Source organism: Syngnathoides biaculeatus, chromosome 12, assembly GCF_019802595.1.
Source record: "Syngnathoides biaculeatus isolate LvHL_M chromosome 12, ASM1980259v1, whole genome shotgun sequence".
Lineage (NCBI taxonomy): Eukaryota > Metazoa > Chordata > Actinopteri > Syngnathiformes > Syngnathidae > Syngnathoides > Syngnathoides biaculeatus.
In genome coordinates this window covers 10,727,916-10,752,309 of record NC_084651.1, presented here as the reverse complement: position 1 = coordinate 10,752,309, position 24,394 = coordinate 10,727,916, and the positions used below count along the sequence as shown (strand labels likewise).

Here is a 24,394-nt window from a genome sequence, read left to right as displayed (position 1 = left end):
AGTATCCACCCATCCCTTACCTGACCTGCGTATCCTCACAAGGGTCACCGGAGTGTTAGAGTCTATCGCAGCTATCTTCGTGCAGGAGGCGGGGTACACCCTGAACTGGTTGCCAGCCAATCGCAGGGCACAAAGAGATAAGGGCAATTTAGAGTCTCCAATTAATGAATGTTTTCGGGACGTGGGAGGAAACGGGAGTGCGAGAAGGAAACCCACACAGGTACGGGGAGAACATGCAAACTCCACACGGTTGGGGCTGGGATTTGAAAGCCGGTCCTCAGAACTGTAAGGCAGAAGCTCGAACCAGTTGATCACCGTCCCGCTCATTTAAATCACTGATTCCATATCTTACATTTGAAAAATCTCACAGCACCCCAACAAACAAAAATGTCACATAAAGTGGATACACAAGTCAACGATACACTTTCTTCTAAACTTGAAGAGCATTTATTGGAATTTATTTATCTTTGTTTGTATCCCACTGCCATAGATAGATGAACAAAGATACATTATTTGTTGGAAATAAATATTTTGACCATCCATCCATTTTCTTTGACGCGTATCCTCACGAGAGTCGCGGGGATTGCTGGAGCCTATCCCAGCTGTCAACGGGCAGGAGGCGGGGTACACCCTGAACTGGTTGCCAGCCAATCGCAGGGCATATTGAGACAAACATTTCCCATGGCACACCAGAAAAGCCTTGATGGTATACTTATGTGCCACGGCACACTGGTTGGGAATCACTGGCTTAAACTAATGCACTGAAATGTAGAAAATACGTACTAAGATATGTCAAAACGTGTAAAACAGATTCAAAGCAAAGACTAAAAATACATTAAAAAGACTAAATTACAGAGTCACTGATGGTGTAGTGGTACACACCCCTGATTTTGGGACGGGCAACGTGGATGCAATTCCCGCTCAGTGATAGTGTCGACATGTGCCCAGCGACTGACTGGCGACCAGTTCAGGGTGGAGCAGGACTGTTCACAGAAGTCACGTCACCCAAGACTGTCTCAAGTCTCACAAGATTATTAGGATTATTATTATTGCACCCGAGACTTATGTTAAATCAGGCGAGACGTCTTCACACTATGGGAGGGTTGCATTCAATGATGCAATCACTTCTGTAACTCTCACAAGACTTGAACATCTCCCAAGATTGCCACTAAATAAAGCAAGACTTCTGGTCATTTGTTCAACATTCCTATCTTGTAGGAGACCTTCCCATTTTGCAAAATTCCACAATCATGTGAGACTTCTTTAATTCACACAAGACTTCTTCTACATCAACGGAGATTTCCACTCAATCCGAAAAGATTTCAACTCTCAACGATACTTCGTTAAATCATGCGAGACTTCTTCATAAGACTTCCTCACATCCTGCGAGAGTTACGCTAAATCACAGAAGACTTCTTCAATTCTCCCAAAATGTCTTCACATTTGACGAGACGTCCCCAAATCCGCATGGGACTTCAGCCTATCTGAGCTAAGTTAGCAGCCAAAGGGTTGATTTTTTTTTTTTTCCTTTGATTTTTGGGAAACTTCATTATTTCTCACTGCCAAGGCACCATTTCGTATGATTTTGAGCCAAGATGGCTGAAGTAGATAAGTTCAGATAGGTTCATGTTTCTCTTGAGGGCTCTGCCAGGCCCACAGGATTTTGGAGGGTGTGACCCAATAGACTCTTCATGCCTGCTTGTTGACTTGAGGATATCACATATGGTCTCATTTAAAATGTAATAAAAAAAAAATCACAGTCCCAACAATTAATTTTGCATTTTTGACATTAAACCAGCTCACAGTGGACTAATTGCATTTCCTGGATTCCGTCAAATCCTAAAATAAATATTTCCTTATTAAGGACACATTCATCCATGGGCAGCTCTTGCATAATTGTGCCGACGAGCTGCTGGAATTCCCCGCTTACTGAATGAAACCCGCATGAAATTGTGTTCATCAAAATGCTGCTTTTTCCCAAAACAAACAATCGTTCCTCATAGAGTACTAAGCAGGACTTGCTCCTGTGAAAGGAGAGATACTTATCCCAAACACTTGAACTTTGAATATTTATACTTTTACACATTTTTCCAATTTGATGTTCTGAATTCAATTCGGAGTAGATCTTGAGGCCCTGCCAGTCTTCTCAATACTGCAACACTCCCTGCCTCGCTTCCTTGGCAACATTAAATGTTAGTATGACTCATAACACTACCAAACAATGAAAAGGTCATAGATAATGAGATCTTATCACGTTATCAACCATATTTCCTCAAACAGTGGCCAGCAGTTATTTACTCAGCTGTAGAGTACCAGGCATTTCTTGCAATGCTGGCCTTTTATTGTGCAATTTATTTTTTTAAATAATATTAAAAGCTAGATCCATCCATTTTCTGTGCTGCTTATCCTCATTTGGCTGGCGCATGAGCTGGAAGGAGCCGGAGTACACTGTGAACTGGCTGCCAGCCAATCACATGGCACAAACAACCAAACCGCTATGAATGAATGTGATTGGATGTTTGGTGGGGCAGCATTAGCTGGAAAGCGTTGGCCTCACAGTTCTGAGGTCCCGGGTTCAATTCCGGACCTGCCAGTGTGGTATTTGCATGTTTTCCCCGTGCCTGCATGGGTTTCCTCCCACATCCCAAAAACATGCAACATTAATTGGAAACTCTAAATTGCCCCTAGGTGTGATTCTAAGTGCGGCTGTTTGTCTCTATGTGCCCTGCGATTGGCTGGCAACCAGTTCAGGGTGGACCCCGCCTCCTGCCCATTGACAGCTGGGATAGGCTCCAGCACTCCCCCGCGACCCTTGTGAGGATAAGCGGCTAAGACAATGGATGGATGGATATTTGGTGGTGGTCAGAGGGGCCGTAGGCGCAGAATGGCAGCCACGTTTCCGTCAGGTGTGGCTAAGTACAATGCATTATTATTATTAATATTATGATTAACCACTCACATGCACCCAAATGGACAATTTGGAGTCTTTGCATGCAATCTAAATGTGGGGGGTAGCCGGAGCACTCAAAGAAAACCCAAGCTAGCACAGAGGCAACACATCCGAGATTCCAAACCTCAGAAGTTCAGGGTCGACTCGCTCAGGAGTAGTTGACCGTGCTGCCTCAAGCCATATTCTTCAAAATATGTTTTAAACTCAATGCAAAGTTTCTTTCTTCCCGTTCCAGTGTGGCGTACAGTTATAAGACAGATACCACGTCGGTCTGCTGTGCAAGGAGTGTGGGTCATGGTAATAATGTAAAAAAAAAAAAAAAAGCATCTACAGTATTTAGAGGATAACACAGCTAGCTAGATTTATTCTTGGCTTTCATGTTCTCTCCTTGAACCATCTTGATTCCATGAAGTGAACCACTTTGACGCGCCTTCGCTTGTTTCTTGTGAGAGAGCGGACATTCCACGCGTTAGCAATATCACACAATGATTATACAGTATTCCTCTCGTGCCAGCCGACATTCCTCATAAATGTTCTAAATATGTCCTTTCCAGAATCATCCATATGCATGAGATGGGGAAATAAATAGCGAGGCCAGTCAGTCAGTCGGTAGTATATTTGGCATTACAGATCAAGCGCATAACTTCTAGACTCTGGGGCTGTGCAACCTCCCCCACGCCCCACGCCTCAGGTTGCAAATAATCATCCACATAAATGCAGCTGAAAAAGAAGCGCGGCTTAAAATCTTAAAAGACAGACGTCTCCATGCGGGAACACTCAAAAAACAGCACTAAATCGTAAAGCTGTTTGTTCAGTGTTACTACATTAACCCAACTGAAAGAAGAGCCAAGACATACAAGATTTACAAATCATGTAAAAACCTTGTAGAAATCTCATAAATGACGCTTCATCATTTGTCATTATTTCTTATACAAAATCATGAGGTGTGCTCTAAAGAATAAAGTGCTTTTCGAAGGTTAAAAGGCTCAGGCTCCTTTGATGTTCTTGCGCAAGGACCCTTAATTTGGAAAGGTCAGCCACATGCAAGAGTATTTTTATACAAGAACAATTTTGTGAAAACAGTTTTGAGAATGGGCTTTACAAACTTTGCTTGTACACGATAATTTCCCAAAATGATTACACTGACACGACCTGGAAAAATGACACTGCAATATGCAGAAGTTGGTGATGGTGCTTTTTAAAGGAATTGGCTAGTCGGTGGCACAGTGGACAACTGGTTGGAGCGTCTACCTTACAGTTCTGAGGAATGAAGTTCAAATTCCAGCCCCGCCTGTGTGCAGTTTGCATGTTCTCCCCGTGGCTGCGTGGGTTTTCTCCGGGCATTCCGGTTTCCTCCCACATCACAAAAAACACGCAAAATTTATTGGACACTCTAAATTGCCCCTCGGTGTGATTCTGAGTGTGGCTGCTTGTCAAATTGTGCCCTGCGCTTGGCTGGCAAAAAGTTCAGGGTGTACCGCCCCTCAAGCCCGTTGACAGCTGGGATAGGCTTCAGCACACCCCGTGACCCTCGTGAGGATAAGCGGCAAAGAAAATGGATGGATGGATGTGTGTCAGTTTTGAAAATATTTTTGGGGGAAAAACGTAGATGCCTAACATGTGATGCTATATTGACAAAGTATGTTTTATTTCATAAAAGGTAAAGACCTTGAATAACTGTGACATAAAAAAAGACAGAACCTCATATTTTTGCAATATCACAAATCTATTCTTTTAAAAAATTCCACCTATTCTAGAATTATTTCAAGTTTCGAGTCAAGAATTAGACAATTATTATGTACCTGCAATTTATCCATAAACAGTTTACACTTAACAAGCACATCTTCCAGCTTCAAAGACATTTGAGACCTTTAAGTGTAAACAATAACATTATTATCCTACAAAAATATACACTTTAAGACCTGATTTTAAATGACCATTGCCAAACTGGAAAACGGCATTGTTATGTAAACTAGCAGCCAAAAGCTCACTTCTTTTTCTTCTTCTGTTTCTCATACGTCGGTTTTTTCCACTTTTCTTATGTAACTAGTGCACAATAATCTGTTACAAATCTTTCCTTGGGCCACTCAGTGGAAGATTTATTGCTTTGAATTCTTAAATGAGGTACATCAAATCAAATGAATGTTGATGGCATTTCTTTTTTTTTTGGCCAGTACCACATTGTTAAAGTGATGCATATCTGAGTTTTATATTCTGAGCCCTTTTAGCCAGTGTAAAATGCGGGAGGGAATCCAAACCTAATAGTCCCAATAAACTTGCTGGCATTTATGACGTGTTGAACATGACTCACTCATACTCTCGTGTGCGTTTCGTGTCCTCAGCGTCCGCTGGAGAAGCCGGACGGCCTGGACGTGTCTGACCAGAGCAAAGAGCACCCGCAGCACCTGTGTGAGAAATGTAAAGTCCTGGGTTACTACTGCCGCCGTGTGCAATAAACCTCTCCTGTGTCGCTGTGGTCCGAGAGCCAAGAACTTTACAAGTTACCCTCCACTCCGTCGACCCTTGAATCTTGCCGCAGCGGTGATTCTAGTGACGGCGTAAAAGATGACATTCAGGAAAAAAACAAAAAAAAACAAAAGGAATACATTCGTGTAGGATCAGCTTCTTGTGCAGGAAAAGCCCACGCAAGCATTTTCTCATTCGGCTCATGTTACAGTCATAGATTACCTCAATTTGTGGGGTTTGTCACCTTTGTGTTTACAGAAATCCGCCTTACATTTCCCTGACAAGTGAAGTGTGTCCGTGCATTGTGTGTATTTTATATACACTTATATGCGCCATTGCCACATTTAGGGTCAACAGCACATCTTTATTAACTGTGAATTAACTGAGGGATAATGTGCCATACATCCCAAGCTTACAAGTGGCCTATTTATTTTCTTATTATCTAGTGTGCAATTTGACTTTGAACTGGGACAGGAAAAAAAAAAAGATTATTATTATTTTTTTTTTTACGTTTGTTTTCCTGCAATGTTGTGTAACTGCTCCCACGTGTCTTTAGAAACTACTGTAGGCTTAGTATCACGCCGTGATGTCAAGCGAGCATCCGTGCAGTTTTTGGTTTAAAATGTTCCCCTCCCCCACAAAAAACTGCTCACCGTGCATAGGCTGAATATATTTGTTGTTGTTTGAAGGAGGTTTTAGTGCTTGCTGGAGGCAGTGAAAATACGGGACGTTTTGCTGCAACAGCTGATTGTGGTATAAAAAGTGCAGAGCAGGGAGAATGAAGGTTGGCAGGAAAGCAGCCGTTTAAAGGCTGATGAAGAACAAAGAAAAAAAAGGAATTCAGGGCGGAGAGATAATGTCATTGTGATACGACGCAATGTTAAGGCCAGTGAAAATAAAAAAAATAATACAATTACATGGGGTAAAAAAGTAAAATTAAAAGAACAATTGCAAAAATTACAAAGAAAAAGTCAAGTTTAAGTCTAAAAAGGTAATATTTAGAGAATAATGATACCATTTTGATGATATTTACAGCTTTATGTCACAAGACTACATTACAAATATTACCAGAAAAAACTGTAATGTTACAAGACTGGTGGTATTATTATGAGGGGGGGGGGGGAAATCTGAAATTTATGAGATTAGAGTTCATTCAGACATTCAGAAAAAAAACATTGTAATGTTAAGAAAAAAATGTGATATAAGAAAAACAGTGTAATGTTACCTATATGATATGAAAAAAGATGTTACAAGACTTGTTAATATTACAAAGAAAATGTAATGTTCAAAGATCAAGTGGTAATATTTTGAGAAAACCGTATCATTGTACAAGAAAAAGTGTGTAATGTTGAGGCTAAACATTTTAGACTATTATTAAGACTAAAGTTTTTTGTTTTTTTCTTAAACAAGACTAAAGTGTTAAGCCGATCTTAAAGGTGAGCGAAGAAAGTTGTAATCAAATAACGTTGTGGTGGTAGAAGAAAAATTTACGAGACTCAAGTGGTATAATCTTCTGAAAATATTTCACAATTGAAGGTTTTTATGGTTGTGATGCGGAGTCAAAAGTGGACCCAAATGCAGGGAAGTGGGAGTATGCAAAAAAAAAAAAAATATATATATATATATATATATGTATTCACCAAAAAAAAAAGCAAACAAGGTGTAATCAAAATCTATGTTAAAAACTAAATAAAATTAAGACTCAAAGTAAAAAAAAAAAAAAAAGTCACTGCTCCAGACAATGGGCAACATGACAGAAAGAAGACAACGTGACGTATGACAACAATGACCTGATGCACACCCACGGAACTAAATAGAATTATTACCAAAAATCTTGTTACGTGACCAAGTTGCAGTATTCTGAGAAAAATAGCTCGTAAAAAGCATCATTACAGCTGAATTCTGTCAAACCGTGAAAATCTGACTTTTACAAATTCGACTTTATTCTTGCAAAGTGACTCTGACTTAACTCACATGGTTATCCTCATAAAGTATTGCTTTATTTTCAGTCTGGCCCTAATATTTCCGTGTATTGTAAGGATTTATGGAATGTGACAACGTTGGTGGTGGGAGGGATTACCTTTGAATGCTTTTACAGTGTCGTGAAAAAGTACTGGCTTCCATCTCAAAATGTTATATTTTTGCCAATGTTTTTCTTCTTTAACGTTTAAGTTCATCAAACAAATGTAGTTATCAGACAAAGATAACTCAAGTGAACTTAAAATGGTCTTTTGAATTCACTTATTGAAGAAATAAAAACTTCTTCAAGTTACCTGGCCTTGTGTGAAAAAGTAATGGCCCCCTAAACAACATAACTGCTTGGGGCATCCTCAGCAGCAACAACTGAAATGAAATGTTTTTAAAACTTCTTTCACATCTCTGTGAAGATATTTTGAAGCAGGGTTCCTCGCAGAATTGTTAGTATTCAGCAAAAACAGAGGGTTTTTCGAACAAACCGACCTTTAGAAGGTCATGCCACTGGATTTCAATGCGATTCAAGACTGAGGTTTGATTAGGCCACTCCAAAACCTTCATTTGTTTTTTTTTTTTTTTTTTTTTATTATTATTTAAGCAATTCAGAACTTGGCTTGCTGGTGTGTTTTGGATCATTATCCTGCTGCACAACCCAAATGCGCTTCAGATGAAGGTCATAAATTGATGGCTAAAGATTCTCCTTCAGGATTTTTTGTTAAATTGTAGATTTCATGGTTCCACCAATCATAGCAAGTTGTCCAGGTCCTGCAGGAGAGAAGCAGCCCAAGACTACCACACCACTACAAACCTGTTTGACCGTTGGGATGACCTCCTTTTTCTGAATTGCTGTGCTACATTCACGCCAGATGTAACAAGTCACACACCTTCCACAAAACTCAACTTTCATCTTGTCAGTCCATATCATATCCTCCAAAAAACCTTGGGAATCATTCAGATCTTTGTTTTTTTGTTTTGTAAGACAAGCCTTTATGTGAGTTTTGGTCAGGATTTGTTTTTACCGTGCATCTGCACCACGGATGGCATTTTTGCCCAGTCTCTTCCGTACTGTGTCATGAACACTGATCTCAACTGAGACCGAGGGTGGCCTGCAGTTCTTTAGAAGTTCTTTGTGGTCTCCTGGATGAGTCATTGTCGTTCTCTTTGTGTGATCTTTGTAGGTCGGCCACCCAACTGTTACAAGTTTTCTCCATGTGAGGAAAATGGCTCTCTGTATGTGTCACTGAAATTGTAATGTTTTAGAAATGGCTTTTGTAAGACTTTCCAGACTGATAGATGTCAATAACTTTATACCTCGACTGTTCTGGAATTTCTTTGGATCGTGTTATTTTGTTGCAGGATTTTTAGATCTTTTGTCCAATTTGATTCAGTAAGGGCAGATTATGTTGAAGTAATTTCTTGATGGAAGAGGTCTGGAGGAAATCAGTCCTGGGTGTGATCAGTGAAAAGGAACCAAAAACTATTATAGTAATCCATGATTTACTTTTTTCACAAAGGCCCAGGTAACGTTTTTTTCTTAGTGAATCAAAGCGTCATTTGAAAACTGAATTTTAAGTTGATTGGAGTTATATTTGTCTGATATTTACATTTGTTTGACGATCATAAACAATGTGGGGAATATATACAAATATATAACAATTTGAAACGGGGACCAGTACTTTTTCACAGCACTGTAACTGTTTGACATGTGCAGTACAAGAGTATCAACTACAATGAATATACTATATGCAGCTTAGATAGAAACCTGCCTTAGGATCAGCATAGGAAATATTTTTATAGGTATGTCTCTTTTTTTTAAAGCTCCACATATGAAAATCATACTATTTTTATACCGTAATATAATGTATGTGCCTTGGGTGAGTTCAAGAAACAAATTTAAGTCAAGTTGGTGCCAGGTGGCTTCTTTGTGATGCAATGACGAGAGATGTCGTACAATGAGTTGCAGGTGTGCTAATAATAAGAAACAATTGAGGTTGGGCTTTTTTTTTTTTTTTTTTTGCTGAGAGCCCCCCCCCCCCCCTCCATACAGTTACCAAGTCTCCCCTACTTTTAAACTACCGTAATTCCCGGCCTACGGAGCGCTCCTGGTTATAAGCCTCCTCCAGTACATTTGTAAAGGAAATACCATTTGTTACATACATATGCCGCACCTGTGTAAAAGCCGCAAGTCCCCACATTGAAATACGAGATATTTACAAAGACGGTACACAGAGAGTTTAATGCTAGTGCCACCACGCAAATGCTAGCGCTGCGCTAACAGAGCCAGTTAAAAAAAAACATACTGGTAAAAATCACAGAGACAAGGCAGTAACACGCTAGCGCAACACTAAGAGGGCTGGACCGGTAAAAGTCACTTCTTCGGCACATATATTCCGCCGGTCCCACTTTTACCTTTTCCGCTCGAGTCCACCCTTGTGGCCGTTAGAAAAAAAATGTACATATTAGCCGCATCACCGCATAAACCGCAGGGTTGAAAGCATGTTAAAAAAGTCGCGGCTTATAGATGTCTTATAAATTTGACACGACAGTGATGAGTGTTGTTATAACCATACCAAATTTGGATTAAAAAAAAAAAAAAAACACTATGTAAAAGGAGGCTTCAAAATCATGAATAACAGGGCGCAACGAATGGGTCAGATTGAATTTCCTAACGTGCCCGGTGTCTCCGCACTCAAATACCGTGGGTCGTGTCCACTTACTGTGCTGAAACCACGTCTTGGGTAACTGTCTGTCAAGCCCCACCAGGTCTTTTTCTTTGCCTACACATCCCCGCAAAGATATAGCCACTTAAAAACTCGGGTGGTCAGAATATATATCTCAAGGTATTTACCCATCAGCTAGTTAGCAAGTTAACAGGCTTCACGAAGCCTACTGTGGACCTCCTCGCTCGGTTGTGTCAGTCCGCATTATAGAGAGAATTAAAGGTAAGTCAGCCATTTATTAAACACGGCGGGACACGTTTAATATTCACACTATTACAGAGATTTTAAGGATCTATTTCCTTCTGGTTACACACTATTTCCATTGCCAATTCAATTTAAACTACTAATACTGTAACTGATTTTTTTTTTCCCTCAGATGGGATGGTTTGTAGTTCAAGTTTTTTTTTTTTTTTTTGCTGCATTTTCAGCAAATTATCTTCAAACATTTAAAAAGTAATCACTGAATTCACTTTATAGCACAGGTGTCAAACTCAAGGCCTGGGTGCCAGATCTTGGCCCACCACATGATTTTATGTGGCCCGCGAAGGCAAATCTAGAGTGTCAACATGATTCTTGTAAAAATCTGTACCATAAATTCAAATTGTCAGATATCATAAATGATCAAATTAAGATATTACAAGCAATTTTGTGTTATCAAATGTGAATAGTTGAAAAACATTACCCTTGATTTCTGATTCTAAAACTAGTTCATAAATTGATGATGTAAATATGATGAGATGATTAAATATTTTTGTTCCACAGTCATAACGGCCCTCTGAGGGAAACCGGAACCACAGTGTAGCCCGTGAGAAAAATGAGTTTGACACCCCTGCTTTATAGCGTCTTAAGACAGAATTGTAAGATTGTGATCATTGACAGTACACTACGTCTTTTGAGCAATCCTAACAAGAAATATTGTCAGAATACTTGCAAACTGAGTCTTGAACCTGGACTACACCTGCAACGTATACCCCCGCACATCTTACAATTGCTCACGATAAATCACGTGCCTGTCTCGTAAAAGTAAAAACAGACCGTGGAGGAAGAACTTTACTTTGTTGAGACCGATGAAGCGAGTGCAGCCACAAAGGCTGTGCCTAGGTTTTCCATTTCGCAAAACTTTGGTACCCCTCAGCTCGGATGAGACCTGCTTGAAACATGTTTATTCCCATTATTACACATCATCATTGGGAACAATACGCTTTTTGGTTTTTGGAGGGGGGTGGGGTTGGGGGGCAATCTTAAAAACAGGCCTGCGAGAGCGTTCCATCTCGGCCACCATGCATTAAAACCAAGAAATGCGGATTATGTATGACAACAAGCATTTCTTTGCATCACATTTTTAATGTAGACGTATATGTAGGAAAAATGTTACAACAGCCCTGCACTATGTGAAGACACCAGCAGGCCTTTTCAAACACACCGTTTGGTGCGCCAATGATGCCTTTGTCGTAACCGCACTGGAGCGATTAAACAACAGTTTTCAAATGGGGCCTGGTGATGACGCAAACGGCACATCAGGAGCAAACCGTGGAGAAAAAAAAACAAAACGAAAAACACTATTTTCTTTTGTCTTGAAATTACATTTATACTTGACTTTTCTATTAGTTTTTCAGTATATATAATAGCCGATTTAAAATAAACTGAGCGTATATACAGTATGTGTATTTTGCAACAACAAAGAATATTTTATAGCAACCTAACTCGAGTTATAACAAATATTTTATGAACGATGACTGTTTATGTATATATTTGATGGCCGTCATTCTGAAAGTGTTATGCAATATCAAAGACTTTGTGTGTGTATGTGTGTGCGTTTGTGAAGAAGGGCCTTCACTGAGACGTAAAACCTCGCTGGGAGTTTTCTTTCCTCTTCTTGGATGTTTTACAAGAATCTGCAGAAGTATTTATGGATTTAAGAAAAAAAAAAGTTTTTGTATAGAATATGCAAACAATGTTACACTACGGAGAAAATATTGATTTCTACATAGATTATTATTAAAAAAATTGAACAAGAAAAAGCTGGTACATAACTAATCTCAATTATAAATCATTGTGTTTTTATTATTAGTTAAATAATCCAGATTAGTGTTACTAATTGTGAGCTGATATACAAACATGCATAACCGCTTTGTGGCTAACAAGTATGATATTGTGTAAACGTGCAGAATAAATATCTCGTCGCCACTGTATGAGCTTGTTAAAACTGTGAGACGCAGCTTGCCTCGAGCTGATCTATTATGGGATGTTCCAGTGTTATCGCTAGCTGTTCGCTCACGACAAAGAACTTGTTGACAGTTTGCATGTGCATGTGTCCAATGGAGTATTACGTTTGTGCAATGTTACACATTATTTAAATCTCTTTTTGTTTGTTGCAGTATTACATTTACAGCTCTTTAAATACTAGTTACGGAATGTATGTGGTGTGGAAACAACTAGATGTGTCGATCAGTTGTTACACAATATTGGAACACACACAAGAAAAAAGAAACAAGGACTTTTGGGAAGTTTTTCTGGGAAGAAAAAAATTAAAAAACAAAACAAAACAAAGGACATTCATGGTTCCGGGAGGCGACCAAACCGCGGGTCTGTTTTTCACGTCCATGAAATGGCATTCCAAAATGTGCCTTATTTGTTAGCTAGCAAATAATTTTTAGTGCTCTAGTGATGACTATTTTGATGAATAAAAGTCTGGCTGAAAGTCTGCCTTCTTTTTTTGGACTTGTGTGTTTGTCTTTTTTTCCCCTTCATCAACACATAAATCAGCACATGATGGGCATTATCTGCATTAAGAGCTCTCTTGCTAATGTGACAAAGTGACAGTATAGCCAGTGGGCCTGGTTCTCGCTCTCTAAAAACTGCTTCCCATGTTCTGATCAAATTAGTTTAATCACTACACTGCTAAGAAAATTGAGAAGAAAATGTTCGTACAGTGAAGAAAATAACTATTTGAACTCCCTGCTATATTGCAAGTTCTCCTACTTAGAAATCATGGCGGGGTCAGAAATTTTCATTGTAGCTGCATGCCCACTGCGAGAGATAATTTAAAAAAATAAATGACTAAATAAAAAAATCCTGAAATCACAATGTATGATTTTTTTTAACGATTTATTTGTGATACAGGTGCTAATAAGTAATTGAACACCAAAGAAAACTAATGTTAATATTTGGTACAGTAGCCTTTGTTTGCAATTACAGAGGTCAAACTATTCCTGTGGTTATTCACCAGGTTTGCACACGCTGCAGCAGGCATTTTGGCCCACTCCTCCACACAAATGTCTAGATCAGACAGGTTTCTGGGCTGCTGCTGAGAAACGCGGAGTTTCAGCTCTCTCCAAAGATTTTCTATTGGGTTTAGGTCCTGAGACTGGCTAGGCCATGCCAGAACCTTGATATGCTTCTCACGGATTGGTTTTCCTTGCTGTGTGCTTCGGGTCATCGTCATGTTGAAAGACCCAGCCACGACCCATCTTCAACGCTCTGACTGAGGGAAAGAGGTTGTTCCCCAAAATCCCACAATACATGGCCGCGGTCATCCTCTCCTTAATACAGTACAGCCGTCCTGTCCCGTGTGCAGAAAAACACCCCCAAAGCATGATGCTACCACCCGCATGCTTCACAGTAGGGATGGTGTTCTTGGGATGGAACTCATCATTCGTCTTCCTCCAAACACGGTTAGTGGAATTATGACCAAAAAGTTCCATTTTGGTCTCATCTGTCTACAAAAATTTCTCCTATGACTCCTATGTATCATCCAAATGGTCATTGGCAAACTTAAGACGGGCCTTAACATGTGCTGGTTTAAGCAGGGGAACCATGCATGATTTCAAACCATGACGTCTTAGTGTATTACCAACAGTCACCTTGGAAACGGTGGTCCCAGCTCTTTTTAGGTCATTGACCAAGTCCTGTCGTGTAGTCCTGGGCTGACTCCTCACCTTTCTAAAGATCATTGAGACCCCACGAGGCGATATCTTGCATAGGGCTCCACTCGGACTGAGATTGACCGTCTTCCATTTTCTAACGATGGCTCCAACAGTGGACCTTTCTTCACCAAGCTGCTTGGCAATTTCTCCGTAGCCCTTTCCAGCCGTGTGGAGTTGTACAATTTTGTCTCTGGTGTCTTTGCACAGCTCTTTGGTCTTGGCCTTGTTCCAAGTTTGAGTCTTACTGATTGTAAGGGGTGGACAGGTGTATTTATGCAGCTAATGACCTCACACAGGTACATCTGATTCCGGATAATACGTGGAGTCGAGGTGGACTTTTAAAGGCGCACTAACAGGTCTTTGAGGGTGAGAATCCAAGCTGATAGACAGGTGTTCAAATACTTATTTGCAACTATATCACACAAATAGTTTAAAAAGATCATACATTGTGATTTCTGGATTTTTCTCTCTTTTTTTTTTTAGATTATCTCTCTTACAGTGGACATGCACGTTTGATGAAAATTTCAGACCCTCCATGATTTCTAAGTGGGAGAACTTGCAATATAGCAGGGTGTTCAAATACTTATTTTCTTCACTCTATAGTAAATAAAGTGGAGTGAAGTCTACAAGTGTGACATCAAAAATGAGACCAAAATCATTTCAAAATCAACTTCAATCAAACGTTCTTCGGTTAGGCACTTGGCACTCGACATCTTCAAACTATTTTATCATATGAAACTTGTAAGGTATTCACACAATTTTGCTTTTATTTTTTCAGCCCAAATGATCAATTTTGAATCCTTTCATTTTCTATAACCATTCTTATTCCCAATGGAATGAAATAAGTTCCTTCCAACATTCTGCACTCCAGAATAACTTGATTTATTAAAAAGCGAACAAATAAGAGCTGACATGTACAGAGACAAACAAAGCCAAAGAAAAAGTTTAATTCTTTTCATGCTCCTTTCACAATTATAATACAACAGTACATTTCTGTAGCAATCCACATTCTTTCAAAGTGTCTATCAGTTCTGAAAATGTATTACATCAATTTATTGTTTCTCATTGTAACAAACTTCCAGAGAAAAAGCATTTTGCTGCAGAGATACCTTTATTGATTGAATTGAAATTACATAAAATAAAAGGCTCTTATGCAATCTTGTAAAAATAAGAACGTGACGAAAGTGGACGTTTACACGAAAAAGACAAAGCATCAGTAACGATGTCATTGAGTTTCCACGCATTCCAGCCGTGTTAAAAGCTCCAGTGGGTGGGGGCCCAAATTCTATCAAGTTTGTTGCAACATCTCAAGCTGCAACAACGTGCCAGCGTCCCCACGGCAACCGTGTAACGTGAGAACGCAAACAAACGATGGTGGAAGGTCAGGGTGCAGATGTTTTTTATTTGGGAGGGGGGAAGTGGGTATGCAAGGGAAAAAAAAACGTCTCTATTATTTACTTTCATAAAGTGTCAGCTTGTAAAGAAGCAGCAGCAACGTTTGGCCTCACGTTAAGACCTGCCCCCCCCATGTGGATGTCACCTGATGTCACTTCCTGCTGGGATGGACAGGAAGCGATGGCGTCTAAAAAAAGCCACTGGCTGTTTTCCAGGAAGGTTGCAAAGCAGCGGGGGCACGAGCTAATGTCCTCCTAGAGCGGGAACGTCGGACGTTAATTTGGCAGGAAGTGGCGGGGGAATTGCACAATGTGAAGATCTGGACCGAAAAGGACCACCTCGGACTTGTCAGCACACGAGACCAACCCAGCCAGAAAGAAACACAAGACGCAAACAATTCGGAAAAGTCCTTTCATCCCAAGTCCCGCCGGGAACTCTATTTCACTTGCCCGCAATCCGCCACCACTATTTTCTTGAGCACACCGCCATCATGTAAACCAAACGCTTCCATTTTCGACAGCACGTCCAAACCCGACGTTACCCGTCCGAACACCACGTGCTTGCCGTCCAGCCTGCCGACAGAACACAGCAATTTGATTACAGTGTGCGCTAGTCAGGGAATTTTTTTTCAAGTTGGAAACATTCCATGGAAATTGATGGAGATTTATGGGAATAAATGCAGAAATTTAAATGAAAAAAAAAAAAAAAAAAATAGATCAAGACTGGCTTCTAATAGGGAATTTAAATATACCGTACTTTCCGGCCTATAAACCACGACTTTTTTCACGTGCTTTCAACTCAGCGGCTTATGGGGTGATGTGGCTAATTTGTGCATTTTTTCTAACGGCAGCAAGGGGCACTTGAGCGGAAAAGGTAAGAGTGAGACTTCTGGAACATATGTGCCGAGGAAGTGACTTTTACAGGTATGTTTTTTTTTTTTTTTTTTTTAACAGCCCTGTTAGCGCTGTGCTAGCGTGTTGCTGTGCTACTGCCGCGTCTCAGTGATTTAAGTATGTTTTTTTTTTTTTAAACTGGCTCTATTAGTGCTGTGCTACTGTGTAGCTGCCGTGGCTGTTTATTTTTTTGTTGTTATGTTAAGCTAATTTAAGGTATTAAAACTTTGAAAACTCTTTCTGTGTACCGTCTTTCTTTGTAAATATCTTGTGTTTCAACGTGGGCACTTGCGGCTTTTACACACGTGCGGCTTATGTATGTACCAAATGGTATTTCCTTTACAAATGTACTGAGTGAGGCTTGTAACCAGGTGCACTCTGTAGGCCGGAAATTACGGTAGTTGCGTTAAATACATTGCAGCAGAATCCTGACTACGGCCTTACCGATCATTTGGCCAGCCCAATTTAATTGCATGATATAACCAACCCCGTTTTTTTTTTTTTTTTTAAATACATTACAACACCCATCCATTTTCTGAGCCGCTTATCCTCACAAGGGAAGCAGGAGTGCTGGAGCCAATCCCAGTTATCTTCAAGCAGGGGGTGGGGTGCATCCTAAGCTGGTTGCCAGCCAATCACAAGGCACATGGAAACAAAGAACCATTCATACAATCACACCTAGGGGCAATTTAGAGTCTCCAATTAATGTTGCATGTTTTTTGGGGATGTGGGAGGAAACCCGAGTGCCCGGAGAAGACATGTAAACTCCACACAGGTGAGGCCAGGATTTGAACCCCGGTCTTCAGAACTGTGAGGCAGACAGTTTAACCAGCCATCCACAATGCTGCCTCCAGAAAAAGCAGTTGAAAAAGAAGATGAAAGTACTCGATGAAACTTTTGTAAATTATGTGCGTTGGCTTATTCAAGGATAAATATAAAACAATCAGATGGAAAATGGCAACCACAACTTCTCAGTCAGCTGCAGGAGAAGAAAGAATAAATGGCAATAACAATTGTTATATTACCTCACGAGGTGTGTTGCTTCACCAATATTGTTCAAATATTCATACAGCGACAGCAATGCTACTATTTATCCCGTCAATGGGGTTTTGCATCGTGCGTTAGCATTAAGCTAGTGGACTGTTCAAATGCTCAATAGGGTTTAAGTTTAGAAATGCACTTGGCCAATCTCAAATTTTGCACTTCCAGTCCCTGATGAACTCCTTTTTGTGTTTTGGCAGGGACATTAAGCGCATTATCTTGTTGCATGACGAAGAATCTTCCAAAACAGGTTCCTTTAATTGGCAAACAAAAGTTTTTGAAGACTTCTGAGCTGATTTCAGATTTGGCATTGTCGTGTTTTCAATGGAGATGAATGAGGGCCCCGAGCCAAGATGTTGCTATTTAACAGAGGAACTTTTACAATCTGTTGTGAAACACGAGCAGATGGTTTCCGTTTTCTTTTTTTTTTTTTTTTTTTTTTTATATTCGGTCCATAAAACTTTCTCTGGGAATTTTTTGGACTCATCTTTGTACTTTATGGCAAATTCCAGCCTGGCGTTCTTCTGATGCTAATGAGCGGTTTGCATCTTTCAAAGAAGCTCGGCAACTTGCGTCCTGCCCTCTGGTGGCGATTTTGTGGGTGAGTTCATGAGGAGTTATTTTTAGGTCTTTTGTTACAGACCCTAAAATGTTTCTGTCATCAACTGATGTCATTTTGGGATATTTTTAATTGGTGGTTAAATCTACTACTACTACTGATTTATTTCTTCTTCAGAGTATTCCAAATGGCAGTAATGGTTATAATGTATAATATAATAATGATTAAGTTTCCATTCCTTCTCAACTGTTAGTTTTTATCCGTACACAACTCTCTCTGGTTTTCACATTGCTTACACAGGCAAAATTCAAATGTGATACTAAATGAAATACTAAATAAAATGAACTATATGCTGGTCTGATTTGCTGTTAATGTCCCCGATAAAGTGTCCAGTGACTAATGGACTCTATTAATAATGTGTTGAAGATGAAGGTTTTACCATTCAGTTTTCGTGGTGCTGATAAAAAACTGGGAGCCGTTGGTGTTTGGGCCCGAGTTAGCCATTGATAGAGTTCCTGCACACAATGGAAAAAAAAAAACAATGCTTAAGATGACAGTGGTGAAAGTGTGTGCGTGTGTGTGTGTGTATATATATATATATATATATATATATATATATATATATATATATAAAATACAATTGTATTTAATATGAGCACACTGAAAATTTAGTTGGAGATTGTCAATAACTGACAAGTACAGTGAAGGACAATTGAGCACTGCCATCTAGCGGACAAAAATATTTACAGTAAAACAAATATAAAAACATAATAAGCGCCTTACAAAAAGGACATAACATGAAAAGTACAGTGATTTATTTTTGTGTTGTGTTCTGTCCTGTTTTTAAAAAAATATGCAAGTAATGGATGCACCTTTATAGTGTACTCTAATTGAGGATAGATGCATCAAAATGGCGGCAAATGACTACCTTTGTCTAAATGAAGTTCCTTAACTCACGTCAACAATTCCTCAGCACCAGGATGGCACAAGAAAGACCCAAAACAATATTAAAATATGTTAGACTGTATTGTTTGTCTTATTACTTTAAAAAGGAGCGAATAGACATCATACACTTTCCGATTTCGAACGTGGGCGCAATCTTGGTTTGGTGAATTCACGTATACACACGTAACTAAGCAGGAGTCATTTCAGAAAGGCGTATGAATGGTGGCGCACTGCTACGTTATCGGTTGCTCAAACGGGCGTTGTAAAGAGTCTTTCTTTCGACTGCCAGCTGTGATCAAGAACCAGCGCAAGAAAACGGAGCACTTAGCAAGGAAACAGCTACAACTGTGGCTGTTTCGCTTTAGCAGACCCGATCTAGCAGCTAAGCACAATACTTGTGTGTGAATGCAATAAATGTCTCCAAAATCTGTATTTTCTGTTTTATTATAATAAGTTTGCAAAAACGAATTACCGCACCGCGAGCTGTTTCGTGAGTAGAGTTAAAAATGTAGCCGTGGAAGTGGAGAAAAAGGTTCGGGCTCCACTTGGGACTCGTCCCGGTCAAACCTCTCTCTCTCCCCCTCGGTAACAAAAATGAAAATAATAATGTACACCTCTTTCGTTGGTATGATCAGCATAATTTAACACAACGCTGACGATAATCACGCGGTACATATTTAAATCGCATTCTGCGGTACACTAACCTTAGTGTGCTTACAATGGATACCGCCGCATAACGAACCCAGCCATTGATAAATTGATTGTAGGCCTCCAGACCTTTGTAATTCTTTAATTGGTCCACAGGATAAGCGCTTGCCGAGAAGAGCAGATAGTGGACGATGTCTGGATAGGTTACCGACGCCCACAGTTGTGTGCTTCATTTGTGTTTCTCCATGGCATTTAATGAGCACCGATAACTTTCCAAAGTCTTTTTAGCGTCACTTTTTACAGTCGTACGAACATTTGTGTAACTTCAGTCTATATGCAAAAACAGAGTGAACCCATCCAACAAGGCCAGGTGCCCCCGGATGTCGTCACGTGGTCAAAAATTGTCTGTCGGTGATTTTGCCAAACGTCAAATACGTGGGGTTTAACTCGACACAAATTTGGAAGACGAACCATGAGTGGGTGTTACTTGATTTCACGGGAAACCTTGATAGATCACGGCTAAGTGTCTGACGCACCTGCTCCGGTGTGTTTCAACTTGAAGTTCTCATCCTTGAAGGTTTTTCCGTAGATAGATTTCCCTCCGGTGCCGTTGTGATGGGTGAAATCCCCTCCCTGCGACACACAAACACCATCATTGCAGGCAGAGAGAGATTGTAATTGGTGGAGAAATCGTGTGTGAATGCCGAAAGAAGTGAAATGATATGGAATGACAAAATTGACCTGGCACATGAACTGTGGTATGACCCTGTGGAACACGGAGCCCTTGTAGCCAAAGCCATGCTCTCCGGTACACAATGCTCTGAAGTTCTCTGAAAAAAACAAACAAACGAAAAAAAAAAAACCCTAAACAAACACGTCTATTAGTTTGAACATACTTCGAATTATCTACAGAGGCCTTTTCTTTTTACCTGCAGTCTTTGGCACCACGTCTGCATTCAGCTGCAGGAGAAAACAGCAAATGAAGCATAGCTTGTTCGTAGGACCCCTGCAGGTCCTCCGGAGTGGCTAACAAGACAGCTACCTGGATGGTTAGTCTCCCCAGCGGCTCACCGTCTGCTTCGATGTCCAGAAATACGACCGGGTTCTCGACGCCGAGCGGGCTGAATCTGATTAGGTTTTTGACGACGAACATCGTACCTGCGAGCGTTAGCCTTAGCACGCTAGCGCGCTTCCGCTTGTCCGCCTGTGACGTCACGCAGCACGACAGATTCTAGAAGTATAACGACGACACCAAGTGGAATAATCAGGTAGTGCTGGAATAGTTTGGAAATTCCATCAAAGTTCTATTTTCATTTCGAGCCGCCTATCCTCACAAGGGTTGCGGGAGTGCTGGAGCCTATCTCGCCTATCTTCGGACAGGAGGCGGCGTACACCCTAAACCCGGTAGCCAGACAATCTGTACTAGAATTTCAGGAGAAATACATATTTCATTTTAACCATGTCAATTACTTAGTGAGCCCTCATTGAGAAGTGTTTCACGTGTAAAAAAAATGTATTTTAAAGTTGCATCAGATTATTTTTTCCAAAAGTATCAGCAATATCCATAGTGTTGCTAATACAAGATAAAAATGTAACTATAGTATGAGCAAATATGTGATTGTTTAATCATTATCCAGTTATTTTGGACAAGTTTGAAAAAGTGTAACTTTACTTTTTGACTACTTTTAAAATAGCACTCCCACCAATAATAAAATATTGGCATTCCTTCCATTTGAAATTAAATTACTTGTTTCTCCAATACATATTATGGAGCAAGTACAATATTCGCATTTCGATTTTATAATATTTAATATTTTTAATCAGGGAGAATGATGCATTATGTTCAATAGTCATACCTAGGTCATAATTGATCTCAAAAGCATTTATTTAATATCCTTTTCTCAAAGATGTTGTATAATGTATTTTAGACTGTATACCTTGGAGATATTATTTGTTTTTTTTTTTTTTTTTAAATTTAACTATGGCACTTCTATGAACCACGAGTTTGAATTAGCGGCTCTGGTACCGTGATATAATGTGACAATTCCAGCCTCTACTAAAACCTTAATCTTATTTCCTTGGAAATGGTTAATTTTGAGTATCAAGAGGCACGTCCAACATTGTGTTTCATCGGAATACATATTTATTAGATAAATATTAGGATGTCACGTCATCTAACTACATACAGATTTGCAAGACTCGAAATCACAATGTTTGTCTGACCAGTTTTCCAATATGAACTGATTGTACATAATTGAATGTACAAACACCAAGAGAGAGCAAGACCACTGCCACTTGTTGTGCCAATCACTTCAGAATGTACCTTTATAGCATTGCTTGCCAAATTGCATAAAAACTACAAATTGGACATTTTGTTATGATTTTCTTTTTTTTTAACGAACTCGAAAGATTCCTCTCCAAGTCTGAATGAATGGTGTGAATCATTTTGTAGCACCTTTTATAAAGTACACAGGCCATAGAGAAATACACAGAATAATAACACAAAGGGGGGGAAAAATGTATTTTGTGTCTTGGGGACCCCCCCACGCAAGCGAGGGTTTACATAAAGTATTTTACATATAAATGAACAGGCGAGGTTAGCGAGGTCTGCGATTGTCAAACATGTTTCCAATTGGGATGTCTGACAGGAGGATGCAAGCTTTACAAATTCTAAATACACTATGCACACTCCCTCTGGAGGAAAAATGAATACATTTCTGTTAACGGGTCTCTATTTGTCATTTACATTATGTACACACACGCGCACACGCATGTGCATCCCCTCACAGTCGCGCGCTTGCAATCTGCCCTTGTTTATTTCCTTCTTCTTTTTTATTTTTTAAACTGTACATGGATTCTCTTCTCATTGGCTGGAAGTGGACGACAGTACAATTTGGATCCAAACGTGACCGTGTAGCGAACATCCCAATGCGGCAGTGCATCGTTCTACATTGAAACGATAAACAATACTTGACGAGTAAATCATATTTGGTTGCGTATAAAGGGATTACAAAAAAAAAAAAAAATAATGGGGTGAAAACAAAGTACATTTGATACTTGAGTGACTGCAATCAACTTGTCAGTATCCAAAATAATTCAATTAAAACCATATAAAATTGTGGTAAAATTACACAAAATGTATGCAACTGTTTTTTTTTTTTTTGTTGTCGCAACAAACGTTTCATCGTTTAAAAGTATATTTCTTGGGGGGAGTAGGGAGAAATTTGGACCTCTAAGCTGCTTTTACACAATATTTAGACACAACAACACGTTACATTTAAAAACAAAAATAAAAAATGAAAGGATGACGAGGGGGGGGGGGGAATGTACACCGACAACACAGAATACAAGGCCAGAGTGCATTTGGAAGAGGAAGTGGGTTTGTGAGCACAGAATGTGTGTACTGTGTAGGATTGTGTGTGTGTGTGTGTGACACACAGTAACATGTCAGATTGACAGTAATAGATGGGCACAGCACTGCACAGTCACTAAATATTCACAAGGCGTATATACAACAGTTGTGCGCGTGCGCACAGAAAAAAAAAAAAAAAAAAAGGAAGCTGGGGACAGATGCTGCGTTCGAATACAGTTTAAAATATAGGAAATATCTGCTTTGGTGACAGGGGAATGGAGGAGGGTGGGGTGGAAGCACATAAAATGACAACGGTGTAAAAAACAATGTGTACTAAAGCAATAAATATAGATTGGATGAACAATCAACAGGATGCATTGGCACAATTGCAAACTAACAAAAAGAAGATTTGGAAGAGTGAGCCATCGTAATAAATAGAACATCTGCGGAGTGGAAGGAGAACACTGCGGTGGGTTTCCTCCTCGCTTGTACATATGCTGCAGGCAGGATGACCACGCGCGCGCGGACGCACACACACACACACGCACAACTCGTCCTTACAACGAGGTTGCGCGCTCCATTTGCCGCGTGCACTCTGGAGGGGAAGGGGGCGGGGATTGGGCCGGGGGTTCAAAGGTCGCGGCATGTGCTGCCGTCTTGGAAGAACACGTTTGAAAAAGGGGACAAAAACACACACACACACACATATACAAGATTTGTTTTTCTCACAAAAGCCAAATCATGCTTAGATATAAAAACAAACAAAAAGCTTTTCCTTGTCACCTGGCTTTTGTCATTTACAGGCGACGATAATAATAGCTGCACACTTGATAAGGGATCATAGACATGTATATCAAGTATATACATATGCATGATATCGCCTTTATTTTTGTGCCCGCCAACGTGGCCGTGGATGCTGTTGGTGGAATCTTTACACAAAAAAAACATGTGCAGGGATGAGCGGCGTTCCCTTCCCTTCCCTTTTTTTTTTTTTTTGTTTTCCCCCCGTCCCATGCAGCACAATTTCTAGAAAGACAGTGTGCACGTGTGCGCATGGGATACAGTCTCAAGTGTCAAAGTGGGAGGTGGGCAACGTGTCTGTGGACCGGACAGTCAAACGCGAGCCCCTGTGAGGTGAAGTCGAAAAGGGGGAGCGGGGGTCAAGGGGTCGCTGGGAGGTTAGTTGTTCTCAAAGAGGGAGAGAAGGTCGTCGTTGCTGTTTGCCGGAAGGTCGGGAGGATCCAGGTACGAGAGGAGCTCGTCCGGGTTGGCCAGCTCGGGAAGCAGCTGTGGATGACCAGCCCCCCCATCACAAAAAAAGAAAGGGGGGTAATTATTAGTGAAAGTGAAATTAGTTTTTTTGCAACACAAATGAAGCAGGTGAAAAGGATGGAGATATGCTTCATTGCTAGCTTAATGCTAACACATAGTGGGAAATGCCATTGAGGGGCTAATGAATAGCATCGGCGTTGCAGTGTTGTTATTGCCAAAAACTTGCAACCTCGGTTTCATCGTAATCTAATAA

At 40.2% G+C, this 24,394-nt stretch overlaps 3 protein-coding genes across 9 annotated transcripts in view; 1 reads left to right on the top strand and 2 right to left on the bottom strand.

The window, feature by feature from the left end:
- Positions 1-12,829, top strand: part of zcchc24 (zinc finger, CCHC domain containing 24) — a 60,862-nt gene extending 48,033 nt beyond the window's left edge. Inside the window, exon 4 of the mRNA XM_061836645.1 lies at positions 5,293-12,829. Coding sequence (XP_061692629.1) covers positions 5,293-5,406 — 114 coding nt within the window. The 3' untranslated portion in view covers positions 5,407-12,829. The remainder of the gene's footprint in view (positions 1-5,292) is intronic.
- Positions 12,830-14,963: 2,134 nt separating this feature from the next.
- Positions 14,964-20,772, bottom strand: ppifa (peptidylprolyl isomerase Fa). The gene is made up of 6 exons (XM_061836647.1): positions 20,560-20,772; positions 20,447-20,477; positions 20,259-20,347; positions 20,054-20,150; positions 18,364-18,439; positions 14,964-16,003 (listed from the first exon to the last, which is right to left on the bottom strand). Exons 1-6 carry the CDS (start codon positions 20,668-20,670, stop codon positions 15,868-15,870), a joined length of 540 nt encoding a protein of 179 aa, XP_061692631.1. The 5' UTR covers positions 20,671-20,772; the 3' UTR covers positions 14,964-15,867.
- A 692-nt stretch (positions 20,773-21,464) lies between these two features.
- zmiz1a (zinc finger, MIZ-type containing 1a) overlaps positions 21,465-24,394 on the bottom strand; it is a 215,071-nt gene continuing 212,141 nt past the window's right edge. For all 7 annotated transcript variants that reach the window (XM_061836926.1, XM_061836929.1, XM_061836931.1 and 4 more), the window contains one exon: positions 21,465-24,156. In XM_061836926.1, the coding sequence (XP_061692910.1) occupies positions 24,049-24,156 (108 nt within the window). In that variant the 3' untranslated portion in view covers positions 21,465-24,048. The remainder of the gene's footprint in view (positions 24,157-24,394) is intronic.

What these genes read in the sequence shown, in the direction of transcription:
- ppifa (XM_061836647.1), bottom strand. Translation starts at nt 20,670, where the DNA reads ATGTTCGTCGTCAAAAACCTAATCAGATTCAGCCCGCTCGGCGTCGAG. An exon ending in TGGGGAGACTAACCATCCAG is followed by an intron (nt 20,478 to 20,559) that starts GTAGCTGTCTTG and finishes TTTCTCCTGCAG; the next exon opens with CTGAATGCAGACGTGGTGCC. An exon ending in TACCACAGTTCATGTGCCAG is followed by an intron (nt 20,151 to 20,258) that starts GTCAATTTTGTC and finishes TGTGTGTCGCAG; the next exon opens with GGAGGGGATTTCACCCATCA.